Consider the following 13,759-nt stretch of genomic DNA (forward strand, 5'->3'; position numbering starts at 1 on the left):
GGTTTTGGTTTCTATCGACTCAATTGGCAACAATTAGCGCGTTTAGCTTGGCCGGCCTTGCAATCCTTTGTTCTGTCTATTCTCCCTGTGTATTCCGAGTCGGAAACGCTCGGAAAAACTCAGAGATTGTATTCGAAGCGCTACACCTGCGACTGGATTAATATTCTTCAACCATATCAGCGGTTAAGCAAGTCGGCCGAGGTGAGGTCAAGTCGTTAAGCGTCAGATTGCCTGAGGCTCTGCGGCCCAGGATCCGGACCTCAGCCAGTTGAAAGCATGTTAGCAAAATATTCTTTTTAATACTTCATCGTTAGAAGTTGGAACCGCATTCCCGCAAGATAAATTGTGATTTGATAGAACTGAAACGCGGTCCGATCCAAAACCTTGCCGGCCAGCAGCTGTCACGCGGGTGGTAGATCTGCTCGGCGTACTTTAACCTTGCTCCTGCTAATCGCTTTGAATATGATAACTCTGCTAATCGTAGTCTGCTGCTTCGATATTGAGTTGCACAATAGGATAAACTCGAAATTTGTTGCCCTGTTCCTCCACGCAACTGCACGTCTGTTGCTTACGCACGTCAAGAGGTTCGCGCATACAATTACTATGTCGAGCTGTCGAGTATGTGTGGGTTGTGCGATAAGCAGTGCTGGTTTGCATTTTGAGCAGCTGAAAACGACTCAGAAAATATCAAGGACACCATATTCAGAAACATATGGTACTTAATTGCTTTTTGGTTCTCATTAAGGCTCCCATAGTTTCAAGTTTTCGCATCTGTTACACTGTTATCCCATCTACAGTGTAGACCGCATATAACATATGTCGCGGGAGTCGCGAAAATCCGCACTATAAGCGGTACCGCGCTATAACCAAACATAAACTTTTCAGGCCAAAATACATGCCATGAGACAACTTACCCTTGTAAAAGAATCTATTTTATGTTAGATGAAAAATAAAGCTTAGTTTGAGGAAAGTCTTTATTTCACCATACTAGTACTACACTTCTCTCTCAAGTGTGTCACACATTTTGAAAGAAATGAGCGACTTTCGCCTGGCACAGCCTTTTAACGGCATCGCGAGTTGCGGACGGACGTTGCGAGCATTCAGGATTGCTAACACTAATCACTTTTCTCCGGTGATAAAAACGCGTGAAAATTTGCATCCTTTATACGTTATGCGCCAGTAATACCTTCAACTTGAGCACAGGCATGAAATGCTCCAAATAAGAAATCCGGGCGATGTTCAAAAACACAAATGCTTAGAAATCACCACTGTAGTCGAAGTAAACAAACACGACGACACAGGCGTTTCTGCCGTCTTGAGAGTGCCGCCACGACATCGCCGCACGAGTAGGTGGATCTTCCCTTCAAATATGTGCTGGGTTATTCGCTCACACAACGAAAATTCACAGTCAAGGATAGCGCTTTTACACGGAACGATAAGCTTCCACCACGCCGTCTACGTCGACGATTGCAGCCGACGCCATGTTTGGGAATAGAAGCAGCCGGCCCGCGACCGGCATGCAACGCGCGCGAACACTTCTCCTCGACCTGCGATTGGTCTGTCGTTGCGGTTGTTTTCCAACGCAGCGGAGGGACGCACGCACGTGATTGACACGTGCGTGCGTCCCTCCGCCGCTATGGCAACTGAAGCCTCTCTCTTCGCTTCTCCCCACTTCGAGCAACCTCCTTGCCCCGCGTCTTGCCCCGCGAGTGCCGCTTGCAGCTAGCGCCGTTATCTAGTGTACCACAGGGAAGCATGCTCGCTGCGTTGGTCGGTCGGCGGGCTGTTCCAGAAACCGCACAATAACCGGTATTTCCCTTCGCGCGCCTGCATTTTAAGCGGTATGTAATTACATGGAGTTCTATGGGAGGCGAACTGGTGGTTTAAAAAAGCCGCGTTATACCCGGCCCTGCACTATAAACGGTTCCGTTGTAAGTGGTCTATACTGTACCTAGGTCCCTAACCACTCATGTTCATCTGCGCTGCTAAGCACAATTGAAATCCTTCCATGCTCGTCTAAGACACAAGCTGAAGTGCAATGAAAACTGATGTGAGCTGCTCCTAGCCTGCTCCAGAATGTAGTTTTAGCTGCTCCATACCTGCTCCAAAACAGCGGTTTCAGCTGCTCCCATGACTGCTCCCAAATACATTTCATGAGTTCCACCCCTGTACTCGTCCGCCCGATTTGCAAGTCACTTCACGGGTCTCCGTCTCGACCTCCCATGCAGCTGCAGTCGCTGGAGTCCCAGGCCAGTGCGAGTGCCGAGAGCTCCGTGAGCCAGGAGGAGCTGAGAGCCAAAGTGACACAGCTGGAGGACCAACTGCTGGAGAGGAACAAGGTAAATGCCGGAGGAGGCCCACGATGCATCTTTGACCGGCATGTCTGCCTTGTACTTGTTCGTGGTCCCTCGATTTACACCCTGTGACGTTGCGCTCGCGTCGTGCCACTGCCTGCCGCAATCCCGGCACTGGTGCGGCGGCAGAGCCAACACGGCGGACGCCCATTCCGTCGTAAGCAGCTCTCCGACTCGACAGTTCCCAGAAGTTTCAGCAACCGGAGGTTGGGACACCACGACGAAAGCGACGCTCGCTCGTTTCTGTTGCCGGAACTCCTACGGCTAAGCGCCGGCATTGCGACATCCAACGGCGCGAAGGCCCATTCGCGTGGGAGTACTCGCTCGCGTTTTCTTATGTTGCGTTACGAGTCGTCGGGGCATCCGCGCTTGAAATGGCGCACGCAAAGGTACTCCTCGAATTGGCCGTTACGCTTCGTACAAAGTATGGATGTCTATGCGACTCGCGTTGTAAAGTGGACGTAAGCCCCCGTGACGTAATGCAACATGAGCAGACGGTATTACGCGAACGAAGGCACCCGAGACATAATTTTTTGCGACTCGGAAGCCACTTTCGTTGCGTGGACAGTATAGGATGCCGTTCGCGCCAGTCGAGGGTACGTTGCCGGCACCACAATGGGGGTGCCAAACAATAATGTTGGTACCGGGCGGTCCCCTCCCCACGAATTTCACCTCTGGTGTTTTCGTGTAAGTCGTATTTGTATGTTTAACCTGGTACGAGTAAGAGACGCTGGGAGCGACTTCCCTTTGTGGCAAACTGTTAGAAACTTTGTGCGTCAGAAGTGCATTCGTGAAGCTCTTAGCTTTTAAGACAAGTGTGCTTTTTATGTATCTTCTAAAGCCTGTTTCAAACTTAATATTTTCTTGACGTTTGTTATTATAGAATACAGTGCAATCCACTTAAAACGATATATCTGGAAAAGAAGCTGATAGTTTCTAGTCTAGAAACTCTTGAAACTGATCGTTATAAGCACTCGGTGGCAATCAGTTCATCAAACGATGTTTCATCGACACGCAATGTTTCTTCGACAAAATTTTCATCAACAAATTGTTTCATTGACAGCTCAGATTAGCTTTTTCCTGTAATAAGCTGCATGAGACCGTCGCCGCAATGCGGCATGTACAGGTCGATCAGGTGTGTTAACGTCTTTGTAATGAGCCGCTGCAGACTGTCGCCGCAAAGCATTGTGAACGCAAGCATGGGGTTGGGTTAACGCGCACCCCAGTGACAGACACGGGATGAAACGTCCCTGCAGCGCCTACAGTGTACGATTTGCGTAACGAGTGTAGATGAAACATTCATGTCGACGAAACGTGTGTTCACGAAACGTGTGTCCATGAAAAGTTGTCCCCGAAATGTAATTCCATGAAACAAGTTTCGACGAAACGATAGGGACCCATAAGCACTATCATTATGTGGTATCGTTATGACTTGATTGCACTGTAGTAGGTACAGTTGAACCTCGATTATTTCGTTATATCGAGAACTTCGTAAAATTGAGAAAGCCATTTTGCGGGCATAGGCTGCGCAGAAAATCCGAATTTGTTGATTAAATCGGGGAATTCGTAAAATCGGGTTTTGTTGAATCGCGGTTCAACCATATTACCATATTTAATCGCACAATGAACGCACCCTTCAAGTCGGCTCTCAAAATTTAGACTTTTTTTTCACTCGTGTATTACATGCACCCCCAACTCGGACGTCAAAATTTTGACCCCCTCCCCCCACCCGCACGAAATGAATGCACTTTTCTATCCTGGTGCAGCGAGGTCGCGAATGTATGGGCAGCATGGGCGAACAAAGCGCCTTGCAAAAGGCGTTAAAAAATAAAAAAAGATCCAACAGAAGCAAGAAAAAGAAAAACATGGAGAGGACCTTTTTTTATTGCTCAGTGCAGTCTGGATTTTGGGGTCGTGCGCGGCACGCAAGGAGATAAGAAAGATAAGCGGAGAAGCCCTCGCCTAAGCAACGCCTAAGCAAACGGAACAGCTTGCGAAAGGCGGCAAAAAATACCAAAAAAACAACCCACAGAACTAAGAGAAAAAAAGAGGCGGCCGTTCTCCTATCCCCGCTTTGATGATGATGATAGCGCGACCGTAGCGCCACCTCTAGGTCGATCTCGAGGCCAATACATTATATGAAGGAAGCTGACTTTGCGGGTCTTTTTACGGCACAATTTTATTCTGCTTGAAAAAGAAAATACTACACTGCGGGTATTATAAAAGTTGATTGCTCTGAACATAAAGAGTACCAATTAGTGTTTGCAATGGACTTCTTCCAAAACCGACGCGCCCCATCGCGGCGAAATACCACGCAGTGCACTCTGGGAACTAGTTGGCCGCTCAGTTTCGGTTTCGACTGAGCAGCTTCATCTCATGCTTTCACGCCGGGACCGAGCGCGCTGCTTGCGTTTTCGATTATCTGACTTTTCACGAACGTACAATACACTCATTCTCGAGCGATACAAAACGAAGACCGGGGTACTTTTCTTGGTTCCCGAAACACCGGATATTATGAGTGCGTATGCAAACGTAGTAAGACGTGGCTTAGTCACCTCACCCCACGAGTGCATCTTTGAGTTCAATTTCAATAATCCCGTCTAGTACCAGTGAACTAGAACTGAAATTTGTTCATCTGGAGCCTTTCATCTATTTTGTTTGCCAAACGTCCGCTTCTTGTTACTTCATTGGGCAAAAAGCAAGCCGCATTCTCACAGGAGTATCAAAGTTGAGCCCAGCGTTGACGCATGAACTTTTAAGGAAACGCAATAAATTCGACCTCACTACTGCACAAAACTTACTGTGATGTCTTCCTCGTGTCATCATATATCTCCCACTCAAATTTTATGCTGATAGAAGATTAAGTTTTCGGAAACGCTGAGATCGGCTAGCTACGACGGAGGCCCCAACAAACGTCCCCTACTCCTCGCTAAGCCTTTTTGGACGAGCTTTCACTGACGCCCAAGATCTGTGCCTGAACGGTGTGTCTGAAATTATCTTGACAAACTCAGGCGGGAAGAACGCAAACACATAACAAATATTATGGCCATTAGCAACCGTCAAACGCGCTTTGAATAATTTCGTTCGTTTGGCGCACCGCATAGGGGTTCATGCCCGTCTGGCGCAGTCCCGGCGAACGGTGCGACATTCTTCACACAAGTTCTCGACTTTTGCTTTCTAAAAACGGTCTGTATGTGCGAATGTGCCTATATGATTGCAGGATAACTTTATGCGCACACGCCATGTTGAACATTAGTGGAATGCAAGCGGGTGGGGACCTCACTTCGTGCAGTGCTGCGGGTCAGTGCAGATAAGAGATAAGAAGTGTGCTAAAATTGAGCTTTTCAATGGCGCCTCCGAGTTTTACCTCGCGTACTCAGGCGTATTAAGAAAAACTGTAATTGCAAAAAGGGATATTTCGTCTATGGACGCACAAAACAAACAAACTTCCTGATCAACAACACTAATGTAAAGGCGCGAGCTCGATGTATGCATACTTATTGGTTGCTATACTTGTTGATTCGTAAACAAGCAAGATCCCCGAGCTTCGCAGCGTCGAGATTCCCAGCACTGGCTCGTCCACATACCTCGATTGGAACGCTAACAGAAAGGCTCAAGTACAAAAATACAACAAGCATAACTTAAGACAAGCTACACGTCTCGGGCTTGTCTAAAGCTTCAAGGTCTGGCCATTTAGGTTAGTTTAGAGACCACAAATGACGCTCTCGGGACCAGAAAACATGAGATAACGGCCGTTAATAGTCCACGCTCTGTGTATAATCTCTTGTCGACGTGTCGATCGAAACCGAAACCATGCCACCCTCCTCCCTGGCTGGCCAACTAGTTCCCAGAGTGCAACGCGCGCCGTGTTGCATGTAGGGCTTTATGGAAGTAGTCTATTTAGATATATGAAATTACCTCAATTAGAATTATTTTAATTTTATTCATATCATAGTTGTTTTTTCTTTTGTGCTAGTTGATTGATTTTATTATAGGTGTATAAAGTTATAATGTTTCAATTTTACTTTTTTGAGTTGACATGCAGGTGATATTGTGTCTTCTTGGCTGCATCTTCATTTGGAAGTAGATAAAACCATATGGCTGATCTTTTTTAATATAGCAGGGTTTACTAGCAACAAATAATTAGATAAAGCATCAATCAATTAAAAAAAAATGAAAGCCGTTTACAACTCCCTGTAACGCCGAATTGGAGCGCAGCTCTTGAGGAGGAGGAGGGAAGGGGACTGAGGGGAGGGTAGACCCCTCCTCCTCCTCCTCCTCCTGCCCTCATTCTTAAATATGCTCGGGAGCTGACCTTGGGGGGAGGGGGTCACGTGACCTCGGGGGGGGGGCACGTGATTTCGGGGAGGGGGTCACGTGACCTCTGGGGGTCACATGACTTTGGGGTCACATGACCTTGGGGTGACCTTAGTGGGGTCACATGACCTTGGGATGACCTTGGGGGGTCACGTGACCTCTCGGTTACGCCGACGGCGACGCCGACGCTGTTCAAGTTGGAAACGGGCGCCTAAGAGCTGCGCTCTAAAATATGTTTATAAGGGTAATTGGAAGTGGTCAAATTTGTTCACTCAGTGTTTGCATTCTTTTAGAAATTATTTCAGTTAGTGTAAGATTATTTGAGAGGTAATAATTATTTTATTAGTATTTGAAATTTTTACTTACAGATTACTTTTGTGGTGAATGCATAATTTTATGTCTTGTGGAAAAAACCTGGCAGTGAGATTTTCTCATTCAGCTTCCAATTAACCAGTACCTCTCAAGGAAAGACTATGGTACCGCGAAATAGAAGGATGAAGCTTTCCAGCGCAGTAACCCAAGTTGCTTAGTTTCCCTATTCTCCTTTAACTATTAGTGGTTAGATTATCTGGACCGACCTTCGAAGAAAGGTTCACGAACTGCTGCCCACTCTTCCAGGCCATGAAGCTGCAACAGCAACGGATTAGTGACATGAAGAAAACTATCCAGCGGGAGCTCAAATGCCAGCAGAATACCGGCGGCGAGGGCATCCAGTCGAACGACACTGTCCCGGAGCACGGCAACATCGCCTCTGCCGGGGATGCTGTGGCGACGAGAGGATCAGCGAATGCGACGTCTGCTCGCCCCGGCAACCATTGCCTCGAGGGGTCAAAGCTAGAGGAGGACATCAACTTCAAGTACCTCAAGCACGTCGTCTTCAAGTTCATGACCAGCAAGGAGTACGAGGTAAGTGGGGCTGCCCGAATTTGTACCATACTCCGTTTCACCTTACGATGTGCTGGGATGGACGTGCCTGCAGTCTTGGCCTATCTTGCGTTCCACACGTGTCGTGCAACTTCACACTTCGCTCGTCGCTCTGCCCAACTGGAAAATCACGCAACTTGCTCTGAGCTATGGATTGGCTCCGTCTGCTGCGGTCCTGCAACGGAATCTCGTTAATTCAAACTCGCGGATAATTCAAACTAACTTGCAAGTCCCGTCCTATGTGTTTCTAGGAAGGAAACTCCAGGTAATTCAAACTTTGCATTATTCAAACAAAGTTCTGGTCCCTCCGGGTTCAAATTAACAAGATTCTACTGTCGTAAGGTGAAGTAGAGTGTAGAGTAACACTGAACTCGGAAGAACCGTTTATTGTGCAGTGTTAGGTTTTTCTTTGTGGTATTGTGATACAGCCTCTTAGAGTCTAAAACGGAGTGAAGAAACGTATGCTGTATTAAAGTGGATATTGTACAAGCCACAGAGATCTAGTTGGCAGCGACATTAAGAAACTTTGGCTATTCAATATAGTTTGCAAGGTAGGAAGCTTCTGCTGGAGGCAGGAGACGAAAACTGAAAGACCTCCGTGCCATTCCCAGCCAGTGACTATAGTCTTGATACAGGGTGGCCAGACGGACAGATGACAAGAGCCATAAAAAAGAACAGGTGTAAGTGAAGAGCCGCATTAAGAAATGGACATAGCAGTGGTTTCATTTCTTTCATCTCAGTTTGTGGCCCTAGCAAATGCCATTCATAAAGCAATTGCTGATTTGTTTCTTTAACGCGCATCCCCAGTCGTAGAACAGGCGCCTGGAAGTTTGCTTGAATGACGTCGTTGCAGTCCCAAGCAGCTCGATTGGGCACTTGTCCATCAGGGTTGCACGCTACTTTGATTTTACCATCTTAACTGTTTGGAAGAGTGGAAGAGCAGTAGTAGTTGTTTCCCCGACCGCTCTTGCCTCCCAGTAAAGTGTTTTCCCAGTTTAAGCGATATTAGCAGATTTATCAGTTGTTGAGTAACAAGGAGGCAAACACTCCCCAGTATATGCATTATTGCTCGCAAGGTCCTCAAACTCCTGCGCAGCTTTATTGCTCTAGTGCTGAGGCCAAGAGGGCTTCTTCGGCTGTCAATCAAGGAAAATAGAAGTCCCTCGAGATTGAAAGGTTTGAAAACCCTTGATCTAGATCACTAGTCGTAATGCGTCGGATGAAGGTGCAGGCAACAAAGAGCAGCAGGAACATGTTTGTCTATTTCTCATTGTTTTTATGCCTTTGATGGCCTTTATCTCTGTGCTCGCGAGACCTGCCACTGACAGCCAATGGAACTGTTCTCTCGGTTGCGACACCAGGCTCAGCACCTGATCCGGGCGGTTTCGGTGCTTCTGCGATTCACCGCGGACGAAGAGCAGCTGATCCGCGAACACCTTGACTGGAAGAGCTCGTGGTTCGGATCGCGGCCGCACCCGCACCACCAGCCGCTGCCACCTCACCTTCCCCAACCGCACCATGCGTCCCACCGGCACCAGCCGCAGCAACACCAGCATCGCTCGTCCGTCGCTCTGGGTGCACACTCCAAGGCTGGCACGAGGCCGAGCTAGGACAGCTCGCGGAGCGCTAGCGATCAAACTTTTTGTGCGTGCTTTGGCTCGATCGTTTGGGGGTTAAGGACCCCTCGGATCACTTTGCGGAGGTCGGTGTTGACCGGTGTCCTACCTAGTCGAAAGGGAGCAAATGAAATTGTACTTGAGCTAGTTTTGGAAAGTGTTTCTTCATTTCTTAGAAATTTGTTGCTGCTTTAAGTCTTTTCTTTTTTTTTTTTTGTGTTGTGGTGTGTTGCAATGTTAAAGTGAGGTTCCGCGAGGGATTCTCCACATGTTTCCGGTGACACGGTTGTTCGCTTTCTAGCCTTTTTTGGCAGCAGACCTTGCAGAGTCTGTATCCTTCTGTGCTGGGACTCGGAGTATTATGCAGACGAAACATACATACCGAGGGGTGTACGGATCAAGACAGCTACCAACGAATCACAATGCCTTAGGAAGGTTCGAGATGCTGCACCGCAAGTCGAATGTGCAACCGATACACACGGTTCCAAGGTGTAAGATGGTCCGCGAGAGTGTGAAAGCTCTCTCGAACTGGTGTGCAATGTTTTTCATTAAACCGAGATTTCGTTACTTGTCTGCACGCGTCATTGTGCATGTCTGTGCATCGAGCGTGCCGATCTGTGGGTGCTGTTTGAACTGTTAGCAGCCTCAGTTCGTGCCTGCATTTTTGGGGGATGCCTCATGCGGCATCGCAGCTGGTAGAGAAATCGAACAGGCATGCTGTGCCAGGGAGCTGGCAAAGCGCAGATTGTCAGTGTCAACCAAATGGTGCTGCCTCACTATAGAAGTGAATGCTAGGTAGCAAATGCAACTGATTTTTTTACTTTTATTTTAATGTTTGCAACATTGGGTTGGGTATGAAATGAATTCATGCCCTCAACAAGAAGTGATACGAGCTTAACTAGCTTTAATTCTTGCCTGTTTTGACTGCATGAAGGAAAGAATTAACCGATTGCAGATTCTGTGCTCTTTAGCATAAGGTTGGCGGCATCTTGAGAACTGCTGCACTCAGACTTGACTAGATTAGAAGAATGTAGAAACTGATTTGTAGTAACCACAGGATGCTCTAGCTATTTGGAAAGTCACTGCCAACGACATACAGGACAAAGAGAGACCTTGGCAGTTTGCCATTTGTCGGCCACGCGGCAAGAATGGTCTTCATATTGGTTCCCGGCTTACTTACACCGAGATGCTGCTTGCAGAAACCATCAAAATCCGAGTAAGACTAATGCCATGTATCAGTTTATTTATGATTGTTGTAACGAAGACATTTTTTCACAATATCTGGGAGGTTGTCGTATTAGGGTTGCACTGTATGTATTTTACCATCCCTGTGCTTATGCTTGAGAAGAGTTTTGAATGGTAACCTTGGCTCAGAGGTAGTTAGCATTGTGGCTGTGCTACACAGGGGTGTGACCTTGTTCACTGTAGCTGAATCTGGGCCCTCAACAGTCTGGTTTCATATAACAAAACATGCTTCAAGATGCTCACGCTCATCTTTGTGTTATTGCTGCAAGAAGACAAGCTCTGCTCTTTTGCATGGAAGTCTGACGTTTTCTTTTAACCAATTTAGTTCTTTTAGGGCATCTGGATTTGGCAATGGCATGGAGAATGCCAGAATATGTTTTAAATGCAGCTAGCAGACAGTACGGAGAGATATGGATAGCTTCAAACACCTTGCAGTATCAGCCATGCAAACGTCTTGCCTTATTGAAGTGTGAAATAGCAATTACAACAGCTCTCATGTTTTTCCTTTTTAGTCTGGAGTGCGATGCTTTCGTGGAGAATAGAAGTTTTTGACTTGGGGGGTATAGTGGTAAGCTAGCTCAAAATTGACTCGAGCAAACTAATTGATTGAAAACGGGTCGCTTTGGCTAGGGCTGAATCTTTCCTGTGGCCTGAGATGTGTTCAGGTTACCCATTAGGAGACTGATTAGTGATAGATATATTTTTGTACCACCAATGCACCTCTTACAAGACAGCACAGACTGCACTACAAATTTAATAAAGGAGAAGGTAAGACGCTCATTCAGAAAATCGATTAGTAAATGGCACAACGTTTCATTTGGTCGCCTTTGTAAATCTGTATAGCTTTGGTTGTATTTTGAGCCGCTGTGAAAAAGATGGAGCCATTTTCATCTGAAATGTGAAACTGGTGCTTGAGTGCTTTTAAGAAGTTGTTACACTCAATAAATCCAATTGCAACTATTTGTATGCATTTTGCTTGTCAATTGTCTTCTTTGCTAAAAACTTTGTCTTGGGCAACTGTGCTGGTTCATTGTTTTCCTGGTTTTGGTAGGTTAGGGTTTGCAGAACGAGTCCTGAAGGCCAAAAGGGTTGAAAACTGGGCTAGCTGGCTTGTGTGCCGTGTTTGTTCTCTACTTTGTCCTTTTCATTTGTGCACTTTTTTTTAACTAAAAGCTACTTCAGTCATTTTTTGCAGCAACCGAAAGCTCAGTCACATCAGAGCCATTTCATATGCTGCATGGCTGCCAATTTTTATGTGGCATACAAAGCATGGTTGTCCTTATAATTTGGTATTTCAGTTGCTGTGAACATTGTCAATGCAATGGTTGAACCAGGCAAAACAACAAGATAGTTAACAATAGTGCCCATCAAGTGAGTTAACAATAGTGCCCATCAAGTGATAACCCACTATGTCCATAGTACAGTCATGTTTCGTTTACAGTAGGCTCGCGATAATTCAAACTCGGATATTTCGTACTTCCGGCTAATTCAAACAGATTTGAAAATTTTGATTGACCTGCTATGTTTTTAATGTATTTATAAGCCGCTTAATTCGAACGGCGTTTTCACTATTCATACTTTTTTGTTCTCGCGGCCCCGTTAAGTGCGCTTCTTTCCGAGCACCGGTGCACCACAGAGAAGCAATACCCGCGGAGCTTGCTTTTGCGAGTGTTGCTTCTCCGCGGTGCACCGGTGTTCGGAAAGAAGCGCACTCAACGGGTCTCAAGCGGGCACACAGCGGAAACGGCGTTCACATTATGTGCTTCAAGCTAGCAATGCTGACCAAGACGACATCGAGGATGAGGAACAGCTCACTGGCATCATGCTTTCTGGCCTTGAAGCACATAATGTGAACGCCGAGCTGGCGGAATATGCTAGTCTTGACGACGATGTGTGTTTGTCGTGGTGACTAATTAGAGGACGTAGTACAGTAAGTAATGCCAGCTCAGTGCGGCAGTGAGAGTAAAGATGATGATGAAGAAAGGGGTGACCCGCTACCAACTGTCACAGCCGCAGAGGCCTTTGAGTACATCGCTCAGCTCCGGAAGTTTGTCTCCAAAGGAAGAGTCGCGTAAAGAGCTACTTGCATTGACTGGTATTGAAAGTTTTGTTTTGAGATCTCATGTGCTGACTAAACAGTCCGCAATCGACAACTTTTTGCCGGACGAATAAACTTAACGTGACAGTTCTTTCACCAATGTGTTATGCCTAAAGTTGCTTATAATTAGGCCTATTTAAAGGAAACTTGCAAAAATCTGCTTTGTATGTGTAGCTATTCATATAACATATCATAATGCTTTCTGGTATCATTTTTAGATGAATTTCTGATACTTCAAACTTCTGATAATTCAAACTGAAATCTGTGACTTCCTAGAGTTTGAATTGACGAGTGTCTACTGTATATGGACCCCATTAATATGGATACCCCACTATATGGACACCATTTTAAGGGACAAACTGGGGAAATACATGCATTTTTGTCTAGCTATTATGGAGAACTCGCATTATGGACAATTTCGGGGGGAAACGGAAAGTTGGTAGTACCATTAACAACTTTGTTTTTATGAGGATCCAATTTTTATGGTTTCTTGACTCTAAAAATATTGTGAAAAATTTATCAGACAAGTAGATCGCTCGCGGCTCAGAGGTAACAAACGCTTAGCATATCACTCCCAATCGTGAAATTTGGTACCCTCAATATATTGTGGGAACCCTCACTTTACAAAATTTTAAGAACATTGAGCCTGCAAAAATTTACTGTATATAAGAGTGTAGCATGCTTCTAGATCTCCACAATAAAACTGGCAGGTATGCATAAAGAATTACCAAATTTGATGCATAGAGGATGAGATGCAGACAGTGTCTGCTGCAGGCACTCTAGGCTGGTTTTGATCTCCAAGGCTTGAGCAGTGGGTTGAGGTTGCTGAAATCAAAATTACTCAACGCGTTGACGGCTATGTTTCGTCTCTTTCGGCAGCCGATGCTTACCTCACACCTAAAGATGAGAGTCTTCGTAGCTTTATGTCCTGTTGGAACAAACTACAAGCCCACAACGCTCTAGATTTCGCCCAATAGACTCTTTGTAAAAATCCCAAAAGCCTACATGTGCCGCGCGACGAATTACGGGAGTCCTTGATACTCCCCTTTCATCATCTTTCCTCCGCTACCACGTGATATACGTGAGCAGGCACAGGTTACCAAGGCAACAACGCTTGGAGCAGCCGAGTTGGATGAGCGCACGGAAATGAGGGAAATGTTGGCTAGCTTGCGAGGCTGCCCCTTTCTCATCTCTCTCCTTTGTAC

General features: G+C 46.2%; 1 protein-coding gene across 2 annotated transcripts in view; it reads left to right on the plus strand.

Moving 5' to 3' along the window:
• LOC8027963 (golgin subfamily A member 1) overlaps window positions 1-11,426 on the plus strand; it is a 50,965-nt gene extending 39,539 nt beyond the window's left edge. For both annotated transcript variants that reach the window (XM_040213314.2, XM_040213315.1), the window contains exons 15-17: window positions 2,229-2,339; window positions 7,290-7,577; window positions 8,957-11,426. In XM_040213314.2, the coding sequence (XP_040069248.1) occupies window positions 2,229-2,339; window positions 7,290-7,577; window positions 8,957-9,205 (648 nt within the window). In that variant the 3' untranslated portion in view covers window positions 9,206-11,426. The remainder of the gene's footprint in view (window positions 1-2,228; window positions 2,340-7,289; window positions 7,578-8,956) is intronic.
• The last annotated feature ends 2,333 nt before the right edge of the window (window positions 11,427-13,759 follow it).

The sequence above is a fragment of the Ixodes scapularis genome, unplaced genomic scaffold (genome assembly GCF_016920785.2).
Source record: "Ixodes scapularis isolate PalLabHiFi unplaced genomic scaffold, ASM1692078v2 PGA_scaffold3__209_contigs__length_174095766, whole genome shotgun sequence".
NCBI classification, from domain to species: domain Eukaryota; kingdom Metazoa; phylum Arthropoda; class Arachnida; order Ixodida; family Ixodidae; genus Ixodes; species Ixodes scapularis.